We start from the raw sequence: 23,406 nt of genomic DNA on the forward strand, positions 1-23,406 counted from the left end.
TTATCCCGAAATCTATTTCAAAGAAAAGAATTATTTTATAAATATAATTCCAAACATAGTGTATATAATAATTTTAATACGAAAGGACAACTAAATATTATAAACCATCTAATTATTGATGAAGCTGACATGGACAACACCTATTGGGTAAATGGACAACAACGTAGAAGTACGCACAGCACTGCAATCAAAATCCCTAGATTAAACCGATGAATCCCCAATTATGATAGGGTGAAACGGAGGGTCAGAACCGCAATTTAAAACCGAACCGAATAATAAAAACCAAACCTATTATCTCTCTCTAGAAACAAACACTTACGCTCTCTCTATCCTCCTCTCTGCTCAATTCGCACCCTTTTCTCTCGGGCTCTCTCTCTCTCTGTCTCGCTCCCTATTATCACTTACAACAATATATTTGCTCAAATAACAAATCACACTCTCCAATTTACCCGCCAAAAAGGTTCCTTAATTTAACGTCTCCAATTTTCAAATTTCTCTTTAATTCCCTCTTTCTCGCTCTAGGGTTTCTCTCCTCCACCCCCGTCTCTATCCTTCTCTCCTCACATGCCTCTGTTCTCTCTCTCTTGCAGGTCGCCCCCCGTGGAGTGGTCGTAAATGGGATTTGCTCTGTAGGAAATGGATTCAGCGGGTAATGATGAGGCTCCAGACGGTATGAATCCTCAATCGGAATGTGAGATTGCTGCGGTTGGCGAGAAGAGGCCGGTTGAGAATGGGGAGACTGAAGAATTAGGTGTTAAATCAACCAAAAAGGCGAAGTGTGGTGTCGGAGAGATGCGTAGAGTGGCGGAGATAGTGCTCGTATTGTCGACTATGGCGGGAATGAGAGGAGGGAAGAGTCCGACGGAAGCGGAGGTAAATTTGATGGAGGAAGCGAGGGCAAAATTGGTCGAGATTTGTCAGGATTTGGCGCCAAAGGATTTAGTGGCGAGGGATGCGATTGGGACAGTTATTGAGGATCTAGGGCTCAATTGGAAACTCAAAGATCAAAGATTAGGGTTTCGGGGCACTAGGCTGTCTATTAAAGAGAAGATTGCTCTTACAAAGAAGAAGGTAAAAGTGTTCAAATCTGTGTCGGATTCTGTGTGCTTCTCAGTATATTGGCTTTCTTTGTTTGGTTTTTGGTTTAAGCGGTGTTATTAGTCCATAAATTAACGTTTTCATTTTTCCTTACAATGTCAGTTTAGTGCCATTAGCAGAGACGGTAGGATTTCTTTTTCTGATTCAACTGCTTTATCTTATTTTTGTCTCCTTTCTGGGAAGAACCTTGCCTTGTTTGGTGGTTAGAATGTAGTGAGCTGCATTGTACTTTAGAGGTTAATAAAAGCAGGTGGTTTTTTTAATGTGAGACCACGAGCTCTAATTTTGCTAATTTTGTGCTTTCATTTGATGCGTAATAAAAAAAAGGTAGGAGTAAGATTCTTTTTTTCCCTAGGAAGAAGTGACAAAGGAAAAGTGGAACCTATATTTCTGTAATAAGTGGGACCTAATTAATGTAAATCTTTCAAACACATAATGGAGTGTGCTTATCAGCCAATAAGCCTTCTAAATATGAGGATGAGGAGCTTGGAAATGACAAAAGACCAGTTTTCTACCAATAAAAGGGAAACATTTAGTCTTCTTTTAGCTTTTGAGGCAATTCTGAGTTACCAAGTAAAAAGTAGAATTTTAAGCTGCTCCATAGTTTGAACAATGCAGCTGATGAAAAGGGAGAAGGCTATAAGCCAAAAAAATTTTAGGTCCATGATGTTATGTATTTACAGTGTAAATCCAAAGTATGCTATATCTTTTTCATGGAGAGCTGTCAACTAACTTCATATCTCTGCTCTGGTTGAGCTATTTAACTACCACTTTGGATTTCATTTGATTGCGTCAAACACTTAAAAGATGTGCTGTGACTAGACGAAGTGAATTTGTTGACGCTTCTCCAGATGGAAGAATCCAAGAAATTTGCTGCACCTTCTGGTACATATTCAGCTCAAACGTCGCAGCCAAGTTTTGGTGCAATGGGTGATATCCGTGGGCCATCTCATTCTATTCGAATGTTTCCATCAGATAAACCAAGTAATACAAGTATACCTTCTGGAGGACTTCCAACTCCAGCAACTATAGGGCATGTCTCGGCAGCAACTTCTACACCTTTAGCAAGTCAGCCAATTCCCTCTGAAGTGAGAGTATCTACAGCGTCCACTGGGTTATCCAACAGTCATCCAGGAAGAGATTCATCTGCATTAGCAGGCCATAGAGTTGAAAAATCTCATTTTAAATCAGAGGGACCAAATGGGACTACTTATATACCATATGCACAAGGTAATCTTTCATTTCCCTTTACACTAACCTCTTTTCTCTTCTGGGTCTATAATGATCATCTACTTTAGTTCAGTCTCTTCCTTTCCTTGGCAGATATAATATTTGGATTTCTGAGCCTGTTACGATTGGTTGAAATAAAATAGAAAGATGTAATCAAGAAGGTGGCTTTAGTGTAACAGTAAAGTTACTCTATTTGTGACTTGAGGTCACAGGTTTGAGTCATAGAAACAGCTTCTCTACAAAGTAAGCATAAGGAAATGTACAGCAACCCGCTTCAATGTGCACAAGTGGTGGGGTGCTTTGTGCACTGAATCACCCTCTATAAGAAGATGTAATCAAGAAAAATCTAATAACATAGATACTAAGAAATTGTTGAATGAAGCACACTTTGTTTGCACAAGTTCTGCTTAATTTGATAGTACTATGTTTTAGGAGTCGTATTTTCCATCTTACAAATTTGTATGCTAGCTATATATTATTAATATTATTGGGGTTTCACCTTAAAGTAAAACACACTTGATTGGTAACACATAGGCAAAATTGCAATCTCGTCAGATTCAGTTAATCAGCTTAGTTGCGCTGTGTGGAGCCTTTATTGTCGCTTCCTATCACACCCTATTCTCACCCTATGTGTATCTGTGTTTTTGCAATGAGTGGGTGCATGTGTGAGGAGAGAGAAAAAGCTAGGTAGGGAAGAGGGCCTGGGTTTGATGGTAGGTCCAATGTTGTGTGAATGCTAATACTTTTTCAATTTTATGTTCTTAAATTCTTCTGAAATGAATTGTGAAATTATCAATATCACCATTTTTGTTACCTTGTCTTGTGTTTGTCTGCTTATGCTCTTTAAGTTATCTAATTGCAGCAAATGCTTCTGCAAATCAGCCACTGTTGAATGTTTCGACTTGGCCTTTACAATCTCACTCTATGTCCTCAGCTAGAGCTACACCAGAAAACAAGGTATTAAATCATAATTCCGCTAGGGCTGAGGGACCTACTGATTTGGATTTGTCCCAGGCTCCTCAAGCTGCAAGAGATCAAGCATTCAGACCATTCATTGCTCAAAATACACCTGCAAATTTGCCAGGTGTACATCAACCTGTTCAAGGCATGAAGGTTGTGCAACCATCATCATTTTTCAATAACCATAATGAAATTGCTAAAATTGTTCAGAAAATATTGCAACCAAAACTTCCTGAACATCCCACATGGACTCCACCCTCAAGGGAATATATGAATAAGCCTTTGACTTGCCAGATGTGCAAAGTCACAGTCAATGAGGTGGAAACTGTAGTACTTTGTGATGCTTGTGAGAAAGGCTTTCACTTAAAATGTCTAGAATCAGTGAATCAGAAAGGAATACCTAGAGGTGGTGAGTGGCACTGCTTGAGGTGCACAACATTAAGTAATGGAAAGCCTTTGCCCCCTAAATATGGCCGGGTCATGAGGAGCATTACTCCACCAAAAGGACCCTCTAATCCAGCTGGAGCTCAGCCTTCATCAGAGAAGAAAAATGGAATTTTAGATCAAAAGTCCACTCAAGAGAAGTTAATAGCAAATGGAAGCTCTGGTTTACAAAGTGCTGCAAGATCTGTTACTGTGATTGGTAACCATGCTGAGCCAACATCTGATTCCAAAGTATCCAATGCAAGGGAAATGACAGGGAATAGTTTCGGGTCAAGTATGAAAGATGTGAATCAGGCAACACATGCCACAAATTTCCCAAATAACTTGACAAAGACTTTGGGTGTAGTCTCTGATTCTCCTTCCGTTGGCTTATCAAATGAAATATCTATGCAACTAACTCAAGTATCTGAATCACACATACAAGAAGAGGGATCAGTTTCTGAATCAAAATTTCAGCCTCCTGCTACATTACATGAGAAAGTTAGTGAAAAACTTGAAAATTCCAGACCCTCTAACATCTTACAAGACATTGATCCAACAGTGTCATCAAACGCTGAAGTTCCTTTGAAGACTAGTAAGGATCATTCTATGGTTGAAGACTCAGAAAGTGTAAGAGGACTTAGTGCTTGTAATCCAAGATTTGACGTGAAGCAAAGTGACCAAGATGTCACCCATGCAAATCCTGTTGGAAGTTTTGAACCTAATAATGACAGTAGAAAGCATTCTGGAACGTCTTCTGATGGTGTCCATAGCACTGAATGGATTGGAAATGTACTTAAAATTTCAGATGGAAAGACATTCTATGAGTCTTGTCTTGTTGGTGGAGTAAAATATAAAGTGCAGGATCATGCGCTTTTTCGCTCTAGCCATGAAAAATTGATACCCTCTAAGCTTCAGGCAAGTGAATCACCAATTATTAGATCAAATGCTTATTGCAAATATAATTGTACAACTAAAGAAAAGAAAACATTCAAAGTTGGTTTTGTCTGAAATAAGTCCATTTCTCAAATATTGCATGTTATTAAGAGAATTTGGTTTGTTTATTTAGTTGTTTATATTAGTCACTTACTTTTGTTTCCTTTCCCTTAAATGTTACGTTCCTTGTATGGATAAGTGGACTTCTTGTTGCAGGCAATGTTTGAGGATATTGAAACAGGATCAAAGTGGGTTGTTGTGAATAGATGCTACTTTCCAAGTGACCTGCCTGAGGCTGTGGGCCACCCATGTGCCCCTGAAAGCAATGAGGTGAACTATCTTGTATACTTTTGCATTTCTCTAGTATCTGAAGTTGTCATGTAGTCTGATCATTTGTATATTAGTTGCGTGGTTCAGTGGTTGGATGAACATACTAGTTTATTGGTCATATATGTCTCCTCAGTCCTGTGCATGCACACCCACACAGTCTTTTTCAAAGCTAATGTCCTTGGGTGGTTGAATTTAATTCTGTCTTTCACTTCCTGAATTCGCATTTCGATACTTTTGTTGTTATTTTTTTTCCCCTTCTTTTGTGTAATGAACTCCATGTGTCTCTGTTTCAGGTATATGAATCTAATCATGAAAGCAGTGTAATGGCTGGTTTGATTCAAGGTCCGTGTGCAGTTCTTCCTCCTACCAAGTTTCAAGAGAACAATGAAAGACGGAGTCGGTTAGAAACTGAGGCTAATACTGTATTACAGCCAGTTTTTATATGCAAGTATGTCTCTTTATCTCACACATTCCTTGCAAGCCCTTGCTCACTACTCTTGATTGCTTGAGAAAAACTTTATGATGTATCCACATATCTCTGGGGTGGTGATAGACATGGATTTTTTTTTTTCTTGCTATTGTAATCCTATTAATATTTGACATAAAATATTCAAAACCTTCTTTGTTTCTTCTTTCTTCTTCCATTTTTATATTCATCACAAATGAAGGGCAGTGAGATGAAATTCAGAGGGAATATTGACAACAGTTGTTTCTTGTGTAGAAGTCTTGAGAGAATTCTTTTGAAATGTTTAAAGACCTCTTTAGAGTGAGATACACTTGATTGCTTAACTCCCCTCAAATTTGTATGTCGAGAGCCCTCCATTGCCTTCTGTCAAACTCCAAGCCATAGTAGAAACCTAGGAGGTTGTCTTCTGTTCACTGTCTGATGGGGTTGGTTTGTCTTCTTTTTAATTATTCAGCATTTAATAGTTGAGTAGACAGATTGTGGCGACTTCATTTCAGATAAATGCAATGTTTAGCTATAATGGTGCTGCAGCCACTCAGTAAACAGATTAGACTCTTGCTTGGAGATAGATTGATCAAGAGGTTCCTAGGTGTCGCATTTTAACTCTGACATCTAAGGGACTGCTGAAACCTAAAATTTAACTCCATGCATAACTAGCAGTTGAATTCAACATTTCTCCTATTCTTTTCCCGTTTGCGAAGTTCAGTGATATGTTCTTCCTTTTCTTAAAAAAGGATGCCATTCTGTTTGCTCATACCAATGAGGAAATGCTTCAATTGAAAATTTGCTTCTTGTACCCATAATTGTCGCATTATCTGACTATTCCAAATTTCCTCTAAATTAGAGCTTGAGACAAAATTTTTGGGTTTTGATTTCTTCTTTCTTTTCCTTTTACTAATATTTTTTTCCTTCCCCTTTAATAGTTTGATGAGGATATACAATATTCAGCATCTGTTTGATTGCTTTCATTCAGTATGAGAAATGAGAATGAATTGACTTGTTTTTTCCGTTCTTATTTGATGAGGAAAAATTGTGTTGCAGATGGTTTTATGATGAATTGAAGGGAAGTTTTCAACCTGTTTTCGGTTAGCCATTCATGCACATATTTTGTGAGATAATGAAGTCTTGCTATTAATGCCATCCTAATGGTGCTCCCTTTGATCAGGTTTGTATTCTGGCAAATGCTGATAACTGTTGCTTTCATGTTAACTTCTGTTACTTGTTCTATATCATAGCACAGGGATCATCTAGAAAAGTAGATGTCTAGTTTTTAGAAGTGCTAAATCATGCATTTTTATCATGTGCTTGCGCTTAGCTTTAATCTTCCTTCTTATGGCATTTTTTTTTTCATATGGTGATATTTCATTCACAATGAGTTCAGGAGTATATGTTTGAGTTCAGAATCTCCGAATTTGCATGGCAATGTGACAACTAAATTTTTGCTGACATGTTAGTGCATGCTTGATTGACATCGTGCTTACAGGTAGGGGGATGGTGGGATTGCAGGATTGGTTTTAGAAACAGGTTGGTAGTTACTAGGAATGTGTGTGCATGTCCATGGAATTGCATCACTTCTGTTTTAGGTTGAGCCACAAGTTTAACTGCCATTCTCTGCTGTTATCTTTTTCCCCCACTTTTGCTGCCTTCACTATCTTGTCCTTTCTTTTAATTTTCTGCCTAGAATCTCTCAGGAATGATTACTGATTTTACATATTTATTTTTTTCTGTGTTGGTAAGAACAGGTAATCTATATCAGATGGGGCCTTCAGAAAATTGACGAGTGAGTTTTAATACTCATGACTTTGTGTAATTTGTAGCTCTAGTTCAACTTTGTATTATCTCCTCTACTCTAGTATTTTTTAGTGCAAATTGCCTCGTAAATTGTAGAATTAGTGTTCTATTTTATTCTCTCAATCCCCTTCCCCACTTTCTTTTATTTTTCCTCTCTTGAATTAGTTTTAGATAATTTGTTGTGTAACAATGACCCACCACAGTGAACACCAGTTGAATTTTCTAGGATATCATAAATGACACAAGGAATTTGAAGTGTCTAATCCTTGCGGAAAGTTTGCACGCGGGGTTCATCACCACTTGGAATAGATATAATAATGACTTCTTGTGTGACCTAGACTTATCCATTATTATCTTGTATAGCAGATATTAAATAAGTTTGATGTGTTAGTGGCGGCTATGCCCTATAAACCCTAGTCATATTCCAATATTTGCTCTCCAGCTTATTAACCTTTGGAAATAGGGTTTCACTTAGCAACTTGCTTGTCCATTCCACCCCAGAAAAACTTCTTTTACAGTGACTTGGAGTTTCGGATTTAAAAAAAAAATGTCAAATTTGAGCACGAATTGCATTCCTTGGAAAGATCCTGTTTAAGATTTTGAAGAAAAACGTTCTGGAGGAAATTGGATATGGCCTTAAAAGAAGTGAGGACTTTTTGGTGATTCCTGTTTTGAATGATTGACCACTTTTAACATATAAATATTAGCTCTATTCAATTTATTAATTTGTTATTAAAATAAATGTGTAAAGCTCGCAAACCGTATGCAAAATTGAAAATGTTTTAATCGCGGAACTTTCTTTCTTACCTATCTTCTTTGCGTGTTCTTTTGGATCTTCCCTAATTTGCTAGCCATGGGCCACGCCTACACTGCCGAAAGTTTTATGGGCTACGTCCTTTAGAGGCACGATATTACCCTTTTTCTCGGTTATTTCGTTGCATGTGAACTGCTAAAGAGCGAAAAGAAGAGGCGGAATGTTTAGCAATCCTAATTTAATTAGTTGGATTTGGAACTCACATGATAATAGGGTCCAACGTACATAATCACTGACGGAGCTAAGGGAGCATGGTGGGAAAAAACACACACACATAGTTTTACACGTTAATTTTTATTTTGACTCTTTAATCTTTGTTCTGGGTACAGAATATGATGAATAGATACAAAGGACAAAAACTCGTTTGAAATCTGCTATAAGCCCAAATTTTCATGCATATATTTATACAATTCCCAATACAATTGAAGCAGCAACAGGGCTTATAGATATGTGTATCATTTTGGTTCTCCATTAACAATAATGGCCGAGTTTTTGGATTTCTTGTTGTTAAAGTAATTTTAGCATTAACAATATTATATTCTTTCATTACATGCTTCATGGGCCATCAAATTCAACCAATAGTTACATTTTAGCCGTAAGTTATAAGATTCTAGTCAATTAAATAATCGGAAAATGCGTAGGGAGGTAGCCACATATGAGAGGTGTAGTGAAGGTTTTTTGTTGTGTATACTTAATCGTCGTCACAGATGTTGGCGACTTGCCTGATAAATCCAGAACCAAGTCATTACTATGTTTCACTGATTATTGGAAGGCTGTTCCTTTCAAGTGTTACAAAAACAATTCTTTGGTTATTGCAGGGTCACATTTCGATGCATTTCAACCTTCTACCTTACCACTACTCATATGTAAGTCACATGATCACATGATATATATAGGCTCTTAGGCTCAATATTTTCTAAGTTTAGGCACAAAAATAAAGAGAGAAATCTTGGATTTTATTTATTATTATCAATGGAAAAACAAAATATATAGCATGAGGAAATTGTATTGAATAATCTAAACCCTAAAAAAAATAAATTAACTTAGGTAAGTGGTAAAGCAAAGGGAGGTTTTTGAGGGGTTTGGGCATGACCTGGAAATTATGCAGAATAAAAATGGGGGCCATTGCCAAGAGAAAGAAATAAGAGACAAGAACACATGAAAATCGGGTAACTACAATCTTTTTTGACCGTTCTACCACCTTTTACTTTTACGCCTTTTACCCCCTTAAAACTTTCCGACCTTTTTGATTCTTTGCTCGAGAATTTAACATTTTTATACTAGATTTAATCAACATCTTAATCAACCTTTCCATCAAAATCAAATTCAGTCCACACCCTTATGCTACCTACTTAAAGTTTCAAATTTTACTAAATCACTTTATATTCAAATTAAAGCCCATTTGTTTCCTGAAAAAGTTTATATTTTTTCACATTTTTTTAATATTTATGGACTTAAGAGAATTTTCACAAAAGAAGTCATTTTAAGAAAACGATTTTTAATTTTTAAAAAAGAATCAATTTCCTGGATTTTGAAATTTACTATCTATATATGAATCTTATTAATATATTTTACTCTTTAACATTTCAATTAAATAATAAAAAAAAGTTATTTTTCTAATAATTTCAACCTTTCCTTCAAGATGAAATTCAGTCCACCCCATAAGCTGGTTAAAGTTTCAAATTTTAGTAAATAATTTTACACTCAGATTAATGCCCATTTGTCTCTAAAAAGAGGATATATTTTTTTTTCATATATATTTTTTAAGAAAATTGGATAGTGAAATAAAATAAATTATTTAAAGAAAATGCATCTCTGAGAGTATTTTTTATATTTTGAAATTTACATTCTATACATAAATTTTATTAATTAACATATATTTAGAAGATATGTTATTTTTTAAATAATTTTTGTGAAAAATATTTTCATATGTAAGTTAGTTTTAGTGATGTAAATGTAGCATCGAATATTTAATATATTTTGCCTCCTAATTAATTTTCTAATTTATGAATTTGATCATTAGGTTATTAATCAAATAAACTTTTGCAAAACCGATTCAAATCCATTATAAAAGATACAAAATTATATTATATATCAAAATCTTTTCATGGGTAGCTATGCGGTTAACTACTATCACGCAATTGCAGAAAACCTAGAAAGTGGTACGTACATAGGGCAGTTGGAAGTTAAAGCTAAAGGAGAAGGCGAAGGCGGAGGAGGAGAAGGAGAAGATTAAGAAAGTGTAGCCTAGGTTGTAGGTTCATGAGAACCGGCGATTATCACGGTGGCGTAGACTTTGAGATAGAGAGTAGCACAAGCAAAAGTTGAAAGATGGAGAACAAGATTCCGGATCTTTAGATTTTAATCTCATAAAGTTTTTATTAAAAAAATTACAACACTGGACGTTCTACTCGTCGAAAATTTCTTTTTTGCACTCTTACTTAAACTCATGGATAAGTGGAGCATCAACTGACTCAACCCATAAAATCATGGTCAAGATTGTTTTTATCAAACAGATTAATTTATTTTTTTCAAATAAAATTGTATTATTAGGGAAAGGAAGGGTTTTTCTGTTATCTGAACCTTGATTTCTGGGATGATGGTTTAATAAAATAAAAATCATGATTTGGGTTGCAATTACATTATCCCATCTCTCACGGTGTCGACCAAATTCAACTTTAATCATCCCATAAAGCAACAACTGATAAAAATTAAGATGAATATTAAAACTTGGGAAAAAGACAAAAGGTTAAGGATTGATTGCTCATCTTGGTCTGAACCACTGTTCTCACAACACCTCCTAATCATTCATCTTCAACCCATGATTGGTATACCCATAATTGTCATCTTTTCTTCGTAACTTGATGAGACTCTGAGAGAGAGAGAGAGAGAGAGAGAGAGAGATTATACGACGTAGTATTAATTAGTAATTGTAATTAATTAGGATTATTAAGCAATAATTTGCAGTGCTTAGTAAATGGAAGCAAGAGGTTTGTATTTATGAGAGAAAGAATCCAAAGAGACTAATTGATGAGGAATGGGTTTGGTCAACAATGAGTCTAGTCTGCCTCTGGCTTGTTTCTTTCCGATTGGAGGTAATTAATTATTATATTGCACGGTTAGGATTGCTTGTTTGCTCATTTCAGGATAGGTTGGACCCATCCATTTGTACCACTCTAGTTTTCTTTCAATTTGTATATAAACTTGTTCCAACTTAATATAATTATAATTTTATCCAAAAAAAAAAAAAAAACACTATTTAGATATGTGAATGTTTTAATTGGGCAAGATAAGTCACATGTTTGATACCCAACCATCTCTAACACAAACTCCAGAATTAACAAACACCATATTTTACCTATAAATGCTACATTTCCTTAAAATTGCCAACCATTTGTTCCCATATTCATAGAAAGAAATAGAAATAGAGAGAGAGAAAGAGTCCTGTGAGTGGCACACATAGAGTCGGCAAATTAGAATTCCGGCGATAATCGAGGGCCTATGAGACTTTGTTGCTGCATGTGAGGCCCCATCTTTGTGGATTTTGTACCTCTCTCTATCATCTTAATTATTTCTACTTTGTTTAACATTAATTTTTAAAATAATAATGACCTCTCAGCCTTTTGTATCCTAACTAGACTACAAACATAACCTACTACTCCCACTCCACACTTTATATATTCCACCTCTTCCTTCTCTTCTTTCTTCAAACCTTCATTTTCTTACACAATCTGTCATCTATGGCTCCTATTGGAGATAATCTTGTTGTTTCTAATGTCAAGCTTGAGAAATTGCTTTGTATGAAAGGTGGCAAAGGAGAGGCTAGCTATGCCAATAACTCCCAAGCCCAGGTTTCTTTTTTCTCCATTTCTCATCCTTAATTTAGCTATCTTCTTATATTCATGTTTTCTTTTCTTTTCTTTTCTTTTCTTTTCTTTTCTTTTCTTGCACAGATTATGCTTCTTCTTTTTCTTTTCTTTTCTTTCTTTCTTTCTTGTCATAGATCTAAGCTTCTGCATTAATAATATTTAGTTTTATATTTATGTAAGCGACTCTTGGTAACTAATTCAAATAATAACTATTCAAGTTGTTTAAGTCATACTGAGTTTCCATATATGTACCATGATTGATATTGTTTAATGTTATTAATTAATTCCTGAAGTTCTTGTTTGTGTAATTAGCCTAATTGAGATGTTAAATTTTCATTTAACAGAGACAAAAAAAAAAAACTAGGAATGATGAAAACCAAAACCCTCCATTCTCTAGTGCTATCTTTATGGTTACAAACCCTAATTATCCATGCAGGCCTTACATGCTCGATCTATGCTTCACCTTCTAGAGGAAACCCTAGATATGGTGCACCTCAGCTCCCCGGAGGTCCCATTTCAGGTGGTGGATTTAGGATGCTCTTCCGGCAACAACACAATATATATCATTGACGTGATCATCAAGCACATGATGAAACGATATGAGTCATCGGGACTTGACCCACCTGAGTTCTCTGCATTTTTCTCCGATCTCCCTAGCAACGACTTTAACACCCTTTTTCAACTCCTTCCTCCCTTAGCCAATTACGGGGGTAGCATGGAAGAGTGTCTAGCCGCCAGTGGCCACAGAAATTATTTTGCAGCTGGAGTTCCCGGTTCATTTTATCGGAGACTTTTTCCAGCGAGATCGATTGATGTTTTTCACTCAGCATTTTCCTTGCATTGGCTCTCTCAGGTTAGCTCCTTTTTTTTTTTTTTTTTAATCTTAATATTTTTAGAAGTTAGTTTGAGATGGATTAAAAAGGAAACGACCATCTTCATTTATGTTTACTCCAATTTCTCTTAATTTTAAGACATGTGAAATAATATATTTTGTTGGTGTATTTTGGGAAAAAAAATAAATAAAAATGTTATATATATATATAGTATATTTTTGTTACAAGTCAATTACATTATACAAATTGTCTTCTATATTTGGCCGGCTTAGAGGTGGTCAAAGTCATCCAACAATATCATGGTCCTGACACTTTTGAAAGGAGTGTTCGGATCGACCATTGGATGGATGCATCTTCATGGTTTTAATATTTGTCGTTTCTTTCTCATTTTGAAATTTCATGGGTTGAAATTTTCCTTTTCTTAGTGTCCTTTTTGAGGTGGTGGGTGGGTGGAAGTGTATTTGGACCAAGTGAATGTATTAAAAGGACAGGAAAATCAGATGCATCTATTACATGAGGATTAGCCTGCAATAGCAAACTCAAAAAAGTGAGCCAATGCATGCTTGTTGACTTAATGTATTCATTAGTTGTTAAAATTCATGAAATTCTTAAAACTAGGTTGGTGGGATAATTAAAGAAGAGAACTTTAGTTTTCCCATGCAAGCAGTTGATGATTATTTGTGACATTATCTTTTGTGGATTTTGTTTTATTTAATTTTATGTTTTTGTGTGTAAAATTATAAAGGTGCCGGAGAGTGTGGTAGACAAGAGATCAGGCGCATACAACAAAGAAAGGGTGTTTATCCATGGAGCCAGTGAGTCCACAGCAAATGCTTACAAGCACCAGTTTCAAACTGACCTTGCAGGATTCCTAAGAGCAAGATCACAAGAAATGAAGAGAGGTGGGTCCATGTTCCTTGTCTGCTTGGGCAGAACTTCTGTGGACCCCACAGACCAAGGTGGGGCTGGGCTCTTATTTGGGACCCACTATCAGGATGCTTGGGATGATCTTGTTCAAGAGGTAATCATCATCATCATCTACTACTACTACTACTACTACTTGCTTGCTCATATATCCTCTCGTATGCCCTTGGCAGACCAAAAAGCAATAAGACACCATGCAGGGGAGGACATGATTATGTGTAGGGCTTACAAAGCCCTCATTATGAAATGTCACTGGTCATGATTAACCCTAGTCAAACGTAGCCGTTGGATGCTTTCCCAAGTTTACAATCTAGCCATTCGTTTGTCCATCGTCTGCGTAGTGGGTAGGACATAGCCAATGACAATAATGGTAGACTCATAAGAATACTGTACCACGTACCAACACAATCATGTCTTGCAACGATAGCCTTTGATCCATTAGATCATCATCAATCGTTTATCAGATAACCATCAAGTGGGGGCCTAAAAGGGCTGCAAATTATACCCCTTTTGTTTTTCTTGTATAATTACAACACTACTTCCATCTTAAACTTTTTAAAAATTGAGCAAAAAATAAAAATTATTATTATTAGTTTAATAAATCAATATTACACTGATGATAGGGGCTTATTACAAGTGAGAAGCGCGACAATTTCAATATTCCTGTGTATGCGCCAAGCCTTCAAGACTTCAAAGACGTGGTAGAAGCTCATGGCTCATTGGCCATAAACAAGCTTGAGGTTTTCAAAGGAGGGAGCCCTCTGGTAGTTGATTGTCCTGACAACGCCGATGAGGTTGGCCGAGCTTTAGCCAACACATGCCGGAGTGTATCCGGTGTGCTTGTTGATGCCCATATTGGTGACCGGCTAAGCGAGGAGCTATTTTTACGGGTTGAGCGCCGAGCCACAAGCCATGCAAAAGACCTACTAGAGAAGCTACAGTTCTTTCATATAGTTGCATCTCTTTCTTTGGCTTAGGGAAAAAGAAAAACGGGAGGAAAATCCTCTATTCTTGTGTGGTATTTTCAGTGCAAAGGTGATTAAAGAAAACACAAACGAGAGGAGAAAAGGCTTAATTTGATTTCACTATGTAAACTTTTCCTCCTTTTACTTGATGGGTTTTGTGACTTCGTGTTCCCCCTTGAATCCAAATAGGTAAGTAAAGCTTGTAAACCCTCTTCATTTTGCTTCCTTTGTAGCTAATTATTTATGTCTATAGATGTGAGTTATTGCATTAAAGTCTTCGAGTGTATGTTTTGTAAAAGTATCATAATTATTAAACCTTTGAAATTATCTTTTTCTTAAAAAAAAAAAAACATCAATCTATACCAAGGAAAATTGTCGGCAGATGTAAACTTGTATTTCCCTTTGTACTTGCTGGGAAAATGGAGGCTAATGTTTTTGTATCATGATTGAAACGCTCAAATGTAAATAATAATAAACAAATTTAAAATGGAAAACAAGATTAATTAAACAGAAAATTATGAACTGTTCACTGATATCATTAATTCATTGGAGATGAAAAAGAGATACTCAAAAGCACAAACAATAACAAAAGATTAGTACAAGAAGCACAAAACAAAAGATACACTGACTTTCCACTCCATGTTGCAGGCTGACATGATACACTCTCCTCTTTATAAGCAAATCGTGCTTTTTTTCATATCAACAAACGCAGACCAAATACATGACTGGCTTGCTAAATTTCATGCCCAAACCATAGACAACCATTTCTTTATAACTACAAAACGCTGCATCATTAGTAATTAAAAAAAAATATTATTAGCAAATATTATCAACTCTAACACTCTAGATTTTTCTAAAAAATTCAAACATTACTCTTCAAGAATTTCCACCAAAGATAAGAAATAAGTTCATTTGTTGACCAATTGTTTGCAAATTATGCATTTTATTGACTTATTGATCCTTTTGAACAAATGTTAATAGGATATGAACATGTCATTTGGCTTTCCCCTCCAATTCACCAAATGCATTCTCTTTTTATAGGCAAGGCTGCCTTTTTTATTTCCATTTTTCCAAATCAACAAACACACGTTAAATAAGTGGTCAACTTTAACTATCTCTTTACAGAAAATTCAATTCTCTGAGTGTATATATGTGGGATCTTTTATTTTATTTTATTTATAATGAATGCACATTTTTATAAGTAAAAGAATTGCAATGAGATTATTTAAAAAATAAAAAATCAACTCCAATACTATCAACACCTTTGATAATGCTAATTGACTCAAGTTTACTTTGAAAATGATCCCTTTTGTTGTTTGCTGGTTTTGAAAAACTAGGACGGTGCAAAAGGTCGTTACTTCAGTTTTCTAGACCAGAAAGGCTCACCCCTTTTTCAAAAGTATTACTAAATAGTAGTATTTTCTTTCTTCATTGACTAATAATCATTTGAACTTCTGTTCAAAGTTTTAATATTGGTATTAATTGTAAATTTCTAATCTAATAATGATTGTTTCTTGACAATTAGCTAGCTAGCTAGTCTTGGGCCAAAGATACTGCTCAATGAAGTATATGATTATGTCAGCAACTTCTGGCAGTTAAACCCCACCCTCTTCATCTTCCCACTTTGGCTTCTGCTCAAAGAAGAAGGAACATTCACTTTACGACCGTCAACATCACCAAGCTCTAGAAGCGTTTGCCTTGGGTTAGATGCCTTTTTGAGCTTCAGAACATCGTGGCACACTTGGTCTCCGTTAGTGTTATAGCTATTCAACACTAAGGAAGTTAACAGACAGTCCTCTAGTTAAAGAACTTTTCTTTTTCATGCTGCTGGTGAAGCAGCCTCTTCTTTATCTCATTCCTTCTCCATGCATCATGAACTCAATAATGGATGATGTTAAACCAACATCCTGATCATTAAAATCCCCTCCAGGCAATGTTTTTGGGCTCGGTTGCCCAAAACAAGAACGGTTACTCCCTTTGCTTTTGAGAGTATGCGCATTTAATCATTTTATTAGATGCAATTCGGAGTAAATCACACATAGAATGCTCATTACCTTGACGTTTTCTTCTCGAAGATTGGGGAAATGCTCATTGCCAACTTGGATGTAGACCCTAGTTATTATCAAATTACTGAACACAGAAGAAGTTTGTTTAAGACTGCTTATCCAATGAACTATTATATATGATCCCATTTCACTGGCACAATTATATTCATCATTACCAGGAATTAGTTGGTTAAAAAAATAATTAAAAAAAAGATGACGACATTGTTTCTAGGCTTATCCCATTGACCGGTGATAAATGCAACAGCTAGAGTGGGACAAAACCCTTTAATGGCAAGTACAGAGGTATCTTTTCATTTTTTGCCTTCATTTCCAATCAAGTGTTAAATCAAAGAGGATTTAACCTATAACTTGCACATTCTGACAAAGAACTTGCATTGACCCTTTCAGCATCTCTCTTGTTCACATTATCCATTAAAGCAACATGCAGAAGATTCAACTTGGAACCATCCCCCACATGGACAACCAAAAAATGGAGAAGTTTCAGAACTGCTTTCTAATGTATTTGATGGGCTGAATCATGTTACAATTGTCATGATAGGCTAACTAGAATAAGGACATCTAGATATAGTTAGATCAGAGGATCACGATTTATCATTGTAACCACAATGAGATCTTCAATAGTTTAACAGCAACAAATGTTGCCTGTAGCAGGCATAAACCAGGCGTAAATGCTACACTCGAAACCAGATAGCCAACTAATGGCCTAAAACATCACATGAGAAGCTAATAGAGGCTGCTTTTTCTTTTCCTGCACAAGCAAAACACTGGCTATACTTGACTTATTCAGCACACTGCCTAACCATAGTGTGATCAGGGAAAAGTTGACGGATGTAGCCTTAACCTTATTTGGCAGAAAAAGCTGTTTCTGCAACTTGAATGGAAATAAGAAAAACAAAAGTGGGAAAACCTTATCCCTTGACATTCAAACATATGCATAATGCTACAAAGAACTAAGAGACTAATGTTAATAACTTCCATTCTCATCAAATGTAAATGGTCTAGCATAGCTCTTTTGTGCAAATATCCAATAACTTCACATAACGAAGCATGCAAAAGCTAAAGACCAAATGATAAAAGATGCAAATGAAAATAACTTACTGACTAGCTGATGGATTTGTCAGAAGTTCAAGAGATTTCTTTAAGCGGTCAACTGCAACTTGGGGTAAACGAAACAAACTGTTTGTAAGCTATTTGAGACTCGGCTCGATAGAAAACAAGCCGAGCTCGAGTCCACTTTTTAGATTCGTTTAATAAACGAGCCGAGTTTGAGCTTAGCAGTATTCGTTTAGGCTCATGAGCTGACTCGTGAACAGGCTCGTGAATAAGTTCGTGAGTAGGCTCACGAACAAGTTTGTTTACTAATACTAATCCCACATCGAAAGTTGTAGGGATATGGAGAATCGTGGCTTTTCTATAAAAGGACAACCCTTCTATATTTTTTTTTTTGTTTTGGGTCAGAGAGACTTCAATTAAATAAAAAAATTAAATTTAGAAATCTCTTAATAATCTTATAATTTAAATTTGTTTATAATTTAAATAAGTTTGAGTTATATTGAGTTTGTTTATAATATAATCGAGCTCAAATTCAAACTTTTTGAATAGAATTTGAGTTGGCTCGTTAATGTGATAAACGAGCTTATTACAAATCGAGTTTGAACCGAGCTCGAATTTAATATTTATTTTATGAATTGAGGTCAAACTTATAAATAAAACTCCGAGTTGAGTTCAAACTCGAACTTAAACTTTTAAATTTATTTTCTAATCAAGTCTGAACTTATCAAAATTCGGCTCGATTCTGTTCGATTACAGCCCTGACTGAAACTGACAGGTCATCAAATGCCGAGGCTCCAACTGCAGATCTTGCAGCGCTGTGTGCCTCAGCAATTTTTCTCAGTTGAAGGAAGGTTAAATTTACTGAACACTACGCTAGTAATTTGTTGAAGTTTCCATCTACCTGTGCATGGAAAAGAGAAATGAGAGATCACTTCTGTTCTCATTTTCTCATTCATGGTGGTCTATTATTCCAACATTGATAATTTAATTTACAAAAACTCTGAAAGACGCCAAATTGCAAAATCCATAATGAGTATTACCATGTTTCTAAAGGTTCAACTATTTGTGAACCTTTGAGGATGAGAAGAATACTGTAGGAGATCTGATCATTACATGTATGACCAATTTTTGCAATTAAACTACAAAAATGATCCAACAAACAACCCCCTTCATTCCCTATTTTCCCAAAAAAACCGAAAACACTTTTCGGGTGTTAAAACTATAAAAAATAACCTATTAAAACATCAACGATTAAACATTACGTACGATGATAATAGAATCGAATTCACATGAAATTAACACTATGATTTTCCAAATAATTATAAGAGCAAATAAACAATGAAAATAAAATAAGGGACTTTTATAATGAGTGAAATAAAAATTAAAATAATTAAAGTAAGCGACAATTAAAAAAAAAAATAAATGTAAACAAATTCTGGTTGAAGTATAGAATACATTTCAGTTTGATAATTGATCATCGATACTTGAATTTTTTTATTCGTTTTATAAATTAGTTTTGGTTACGAAAAACGCTACACATAACTAAATCTCTCCTTAAATTTAGATTAACTAGAAAATATTCGCTAATTAATCTCTAGCCAACAAATTGCCCATCCTTGATATTTTTACTTATCAACTACCAACTATTTCAAGTAATAGAGAAATCTAATTCTAATTGATTAGCCGCATGTTAAATTTGAGTTAGATTATGCAATTTCTTAGCTGTTATCGTAATTATTATTTGTATTTGAATAATCTAAGCAATTACGGATTTCAACCATTCAAATTAATAATATATTATTTTGAAATTAAAAAAAATAAATTATATTAATCCAAATAATAAAGTAATAATAATATGAAAAATGAAATTGCATAAATATTAAAGAATAAAAGATGAACCATTGAATTTAGATCTCCTCATTCATATAAAAATTGAAAATTTTTTTCTAATTTCGACTAGAAATAAAATATTTAGCTACTCATATTTTATAAAGAAAATATAAAAGAAAATACAAAAGAGAAAAGAAATGAAGATGAAAATTCATTACTGTACAAAATTGTGATCAGAAGCTCTCCTCCTCTCCCCTTCTCAATGCTTTGCTTAAATAGGCGTTAAAACCCTAATAGAAATTCTTTTGGAATGGTAATTCTTTTTTTTATTTTATTTTGAATTTTTTTTAAATGGATTTCTTTAGAATTTTTTGATTTAAAAAAAAATTTTGTGCCGCATATTTAAAGAGATTCTAACTTAGGTTCCACGGTTTTCATGAGAGGAGCATGTTTCTAAATTTTTAAATCTGAAATTTTTCTGCCTACTGCTAATTCTGTACCATCCGTTGACTTGCCCAATTGATTTGGACAAATCATTATGGGCAAATCACAAGTCTGAGCCGTTCCAAATTTTCGTATAATCCTCTTGTCAATGTGTTGATTTGCTCGAAAATGCATATTTTCGTGTAATCCTCTTGTCAATGTGTTGATTTGCCCAACTGATTTGGACAAATCACTATGAAAAATCACTAGCTGCAGATCTGATCAATTCCGAATTTTCGTGCAATCTTCTGATAATTTATCCAGTTAATTTGAGCAAATCATTCTAGACAAATCATTATCTATAGATTTAGTCGGTTCTGGATTTCTATACAATCTTCTGACCTCTGCGAAATAGAGTGGACAATTTTTTGCTCAAATTGTTTGATCAAGTCAGTTTCTAAGTTTTTAAGCCATTTTTCATTAAATTTTTTTTTTTTTTATACTTTTCTATAAAATATTATCAAAATTATAAAATTAGTTAGAAAATATTTAATTCAATACTAATATCAGTACAAAAAATGTGTCTAAGTTATATTTAATAAAAAATGTGTCTAAGTTATATTTAATAAAAAGAAATAGCAATTTGCAGTTTCCTTGATAAGTTCAAGACTAAGGTAATGATTTCAGAAACATACTCAACCACCACCAGTCTAAGTTATATTTAATAAAAAGAAATAGCAATATGCAATTTCCTTGATAAGTTCAAGACTAAGGTAATGATTTCAGAAACATACTCAATCACCACCAGCTGTACTTGATGGAATTGCCAAATCAATCATCACCACCAGGAGGAAAACTGCATACTTCTGTTTCTGCTCAAGCTTTAAAACATTTTAAAAGAGTAAAACATAAATACAACGCCATTTTTAAAAAATGAAGGTGAATATCACATATATAGTTTCTCTTTTCTTTCTAATAAAACAAAGACTCCATTTATACAATGAATAACACATGAACTAAAACATTCAAATTCAGGAGCAGAATCCCCACTCCAGAAGCACAAATAAGTTCATTACAAACTCACATCAGGCTGAAGGGTACCAAACTGCTTTAAAATCTCAAAGAAAATGCTCGCTGCATAACATGTTTTTGCAGTACTCCTATAACCAGGCACAGTATTTAGACCCAAAATCCAGTACAAAAATTTCGCAAATGAGTTACATGAATATGGACATATCGCCGACCAAAATAAATTCAAATGTCTTATTCAAGTATCATAATTATTATGATTGCAAAGTGAGGTTAACAAATTAGGGCCATTAACAGTCAGGGCCCAAATATGCCTTCCCACTGCCATGTCCCCTCCCCACAAGTTCAAAGAGACCTAAAGGACAAGTATTATAGTTAGGCTCCTTATCATTGAATTTAAATATATACATATACTCTTGTGATTCATGAATCAATCATACGTGCACACCATTATGCTGCCAACAAAGTGCAACTCTAGGAATATAGCTACTTCTCTAACATTGGATTTGAAACCAGATTCCACTCAAGAGAATGAGTCAAAATATATTATGAGGTGGGAAACAGATAGGGAATCTCAAAGATAAGTTCCATGAGAGAATATGCCACCTAGATCCGTAGTCTCTATGATAAACCAAAAAAAGAATCAACTAAGGGCCTTGAATTAGAATAGGTATCATTCCACAATAATAAGGCAAAACATGAAGAAAAATGTTCTGCTCAACCATCGCGATCTTGCTTGTCTGCCTTCCCAAATACATTTAGTGCAAATCCCTCCAGATGCAAGTTGTCTTCTGGGCCCAACTTCAATGACTTTTTATCCTGTAAAAGATCCAAAACATAGACCATAAGCAGCACAGACATATTTCAAACTTAAATCACAGTCAACCATGGTATCAACAAAATACACTCGGAATAACTCCAAAGAACATAGAAACATTCCTGGAACATAAGCATATAGAACTAGATCATAAGCATATAGGACAGGATTTGCATATAGAACGACCAAATTCTACACTTTTGGAGACACTAGATCATAAGCATTCAAGAACATAAAATGGCTTTCCAATAAAGAGAGGTTTCATTCCACATAACCAACTTCATGCTACAAAAGAACAAATTCACAATATCCTCAAAACAGAACTATCAACAAAATGGCTAACAAAGATTAATAGAAAATATTAAATTAATAATAAACATGCGTCATTTCGTTGATAAGTTTTTAAAATTCAAATTTACTGGTTTTTAGAAAAACGTGTAAAAAACGTGTGGGCATTACAGGCAGCAAAAAGTGATTACAGTTTACTAAAGGCTCCACATACTTCTCCCTTTGTGGTTCCCCTTTCATTTACTAAAAGATTGAATGGAAGCAACGGAATAAGATTTCAGTGAACAACAAAAAGAAGGGAAAAGAAAGTCAATCAAAAGTTTGCAGTCACCAACTCCTTGATGAAAGAAAAGCACACATAACAAAGATATGAATACATGTAAAAAAAAAAAAAAAAAAAAAAAAAAAGAGCAAACCTTTTCAAGTTGAATCATGAGGGAAATAAGAAGAGCATTGGAGTTCTTGGTGCGCTCATTCTTTGGACTCTTGAACCCTTTCTCCATTGCATATAATCGACCTAACCAAATAGCCAACAAATAGGTCAAATGTTCATTGAAATTCAATGGAATTCAGTAGATTATTTGATTACATTACATTATATCAGGCATTACCAAACTTAGGAATTCAATAGAATATCTGATTGCCTTATCAAATGTAGTCTTCAGTTTAAGGAATTAGAAATTGGTACAGGCCCGTAAGGTTTACAGGGAAAGGGAGAGAGAGAGAGAGAGAGAGACTTACCATAGTAAGCGACTAAGGGATCGTGTTTTTGCAGCTCGTCGGCTCGTTGCAGGTAATGGCAACAGCAGTTTCGCGGGCTTTTACTTCTTCCATCTTCTTTTCGTTTCGACAGATCGAGAGATCGAGAGAGAGAGAGAGAGAGAGAGTTGCGTACGCATAAAACATTGCTTTTATATATTTATATATATACACCAGAGTAATTAAACTATATACAAAATTAAAATAATAAATATATTAATTTTTTGTAAATTTTATAATAAATATTTAACTTAAATTTATTATTATCATATAAACTGAGTTTATAATGACACTATAACTTTCCTACAAGTCTTAGATTCAAATCCTTAAATCGTAGGAATAGAAATTTAATTTCGTTTTAAAATTAAAAATAAAGTTATCTGCCTCATTTTTTTTTCTTTATTTTATTTCTATACTATATTTCCTCTATTATTATTATTATTAATTTAGAGCAATTCTATATTAACACAACACCCATATGAAATTAAAGATGAGCTGATGC

The 23,406-nt window shown here is 34.6% G+C and overlaps 2 protein-coding genes and 1 long non-coding RNA gene across 3 annotated transcripts; 2 read left to right on the forward strand and 1 right to left on the reverse strand.

The window, feature by feature from the left end:
- Positions 1-287: 287 nt before the first annotated feature.
- Positions 288-7,379, forward strand: LOC110601513. Its single transcript, XM_021738667.2, has 8 exons — positions 288-460; positions 591-1,071; positions 1,950-2,328; positions 3,191-4,629; positions 4,864-4,977; positions 5,271-5,425; positions 6,485-6,608; positions 7,186-7,379. Exons 2-7 carry the CDS (start codon positions 637-639, stop codon positions 6,531-6,533), a joined length of 2,571 nt encoding a protein of 856 aa, XP_021594359.1. The 5' UTR covers positions 288-460; positions 591-636; the 3' UTR covers positions 6,534-6,608; positions 7,186-7,379.
- Positions 7,380-11,617: 4,238 nt separating this feature from the next.
- On the forward strand, positions 11,618-14,889 carry LOC110601438 (indole-3-acetate O-methyltransferase 1). Its single transcript, XM_021738570.2, has 4 exons — positions 11,618-11,899; positions 12,354-12,770; positions 13,496-13,771; positions 14,298-14,889. The coding sequence occupies exons 1-4, from the start codon at positions 11,789-11,791 to the stop codon at positions 14,649-14,651; spliced, it is 1,158 nt and encodes a 385-aa protein (XP_021594262.1). The 5' UTR covers positions 11,618-11,788; the 3' UTR covers positions 14,652-14,889.
- A 6,624-nt stretch (positions 14,890-21,513) lies between these two features.
- LOC110601568 lies at positions 21,514-23,030 on the reverse strand. Its single transcript, XR_006348694.1, has 3 exons — positions 22,887-23,030; positions 22,562-22,662; positions 21,514-21,859 (listed from the first exon to the last, which is right to left on the reverse strand). It is a non-coding gene; the product is annotated as an uncharacterized LOC110601568 (long non-coding RNA).
- Between the last annotated feature and the right edge of the window lie 376 nt (positions 23,031-23,406).

Source organism: Manihot esculenta, chromosome 15, assembly GCF_001659605.2.
Source record: "Manihot esculenta cultivar AM560-2 chromosome 15, M.esculenta_v8, whole genome shotgun sequence".
In the NCBI taxonomy this organism is placed as follows: Eukaryota; Viridiplantae; Streptophyta; class Magnoliopsida; order Malpighiales; family Euphorbiaceae; genus Manihot; species Manihot esculenta.

What these genes read in the sequence shown, in the direction of transcription:
- LOC110601513 (XM_021738667.2), top strand. Translation starts at nt 637, where the DNA reads ATGGATTCAGCGGGTAATGATGAGGCTCCAGACGGTATGAATCCTCAA. An exon ending in TTGCTCTTACAAAGAAGAAG is followed by an intron (nt 1,072 to 1,949) that starts GTAAAAGTGTTC and finishes ACGCTTCTCCAG; the next exon opens with ATGGAAGAATCCAAGAAATT. An exon ending in GTGCCCCTGAAAGCAATGAG is followed by an intron (nt 4,978 to 5,270) that starts GTGAACTATCTT and finishes TCTCTGTTTCAG; the next exon opens with GTATATGAATCTAATCATGA.
- LOC110601438 (XM_021738570.2), top strand. Translation starts at nt 11,789, where the DNA reads ATGGCTCCTATTGGAGATAATCTTGTTGTTTCTAATGTCAAGCTTGAG. An exon ending in CCAATAACTCCCAAGCCCAG is followed by an intron (nt 11,900 to 12,353) that starts GTTTCTTTTTTC and finishes TTATCCATGCAG; the next exon opens with GCCTTACATGCTCGATCTAT. An exon ending in GGGATGATCTTGTTCAAGAG is followed by an intron (nt 13,772 to 14,297) that starts GTAATCATCATC and finishes CACTGATGATAG; the next exon opens with GGGCTTATTACAAGTGAGAA.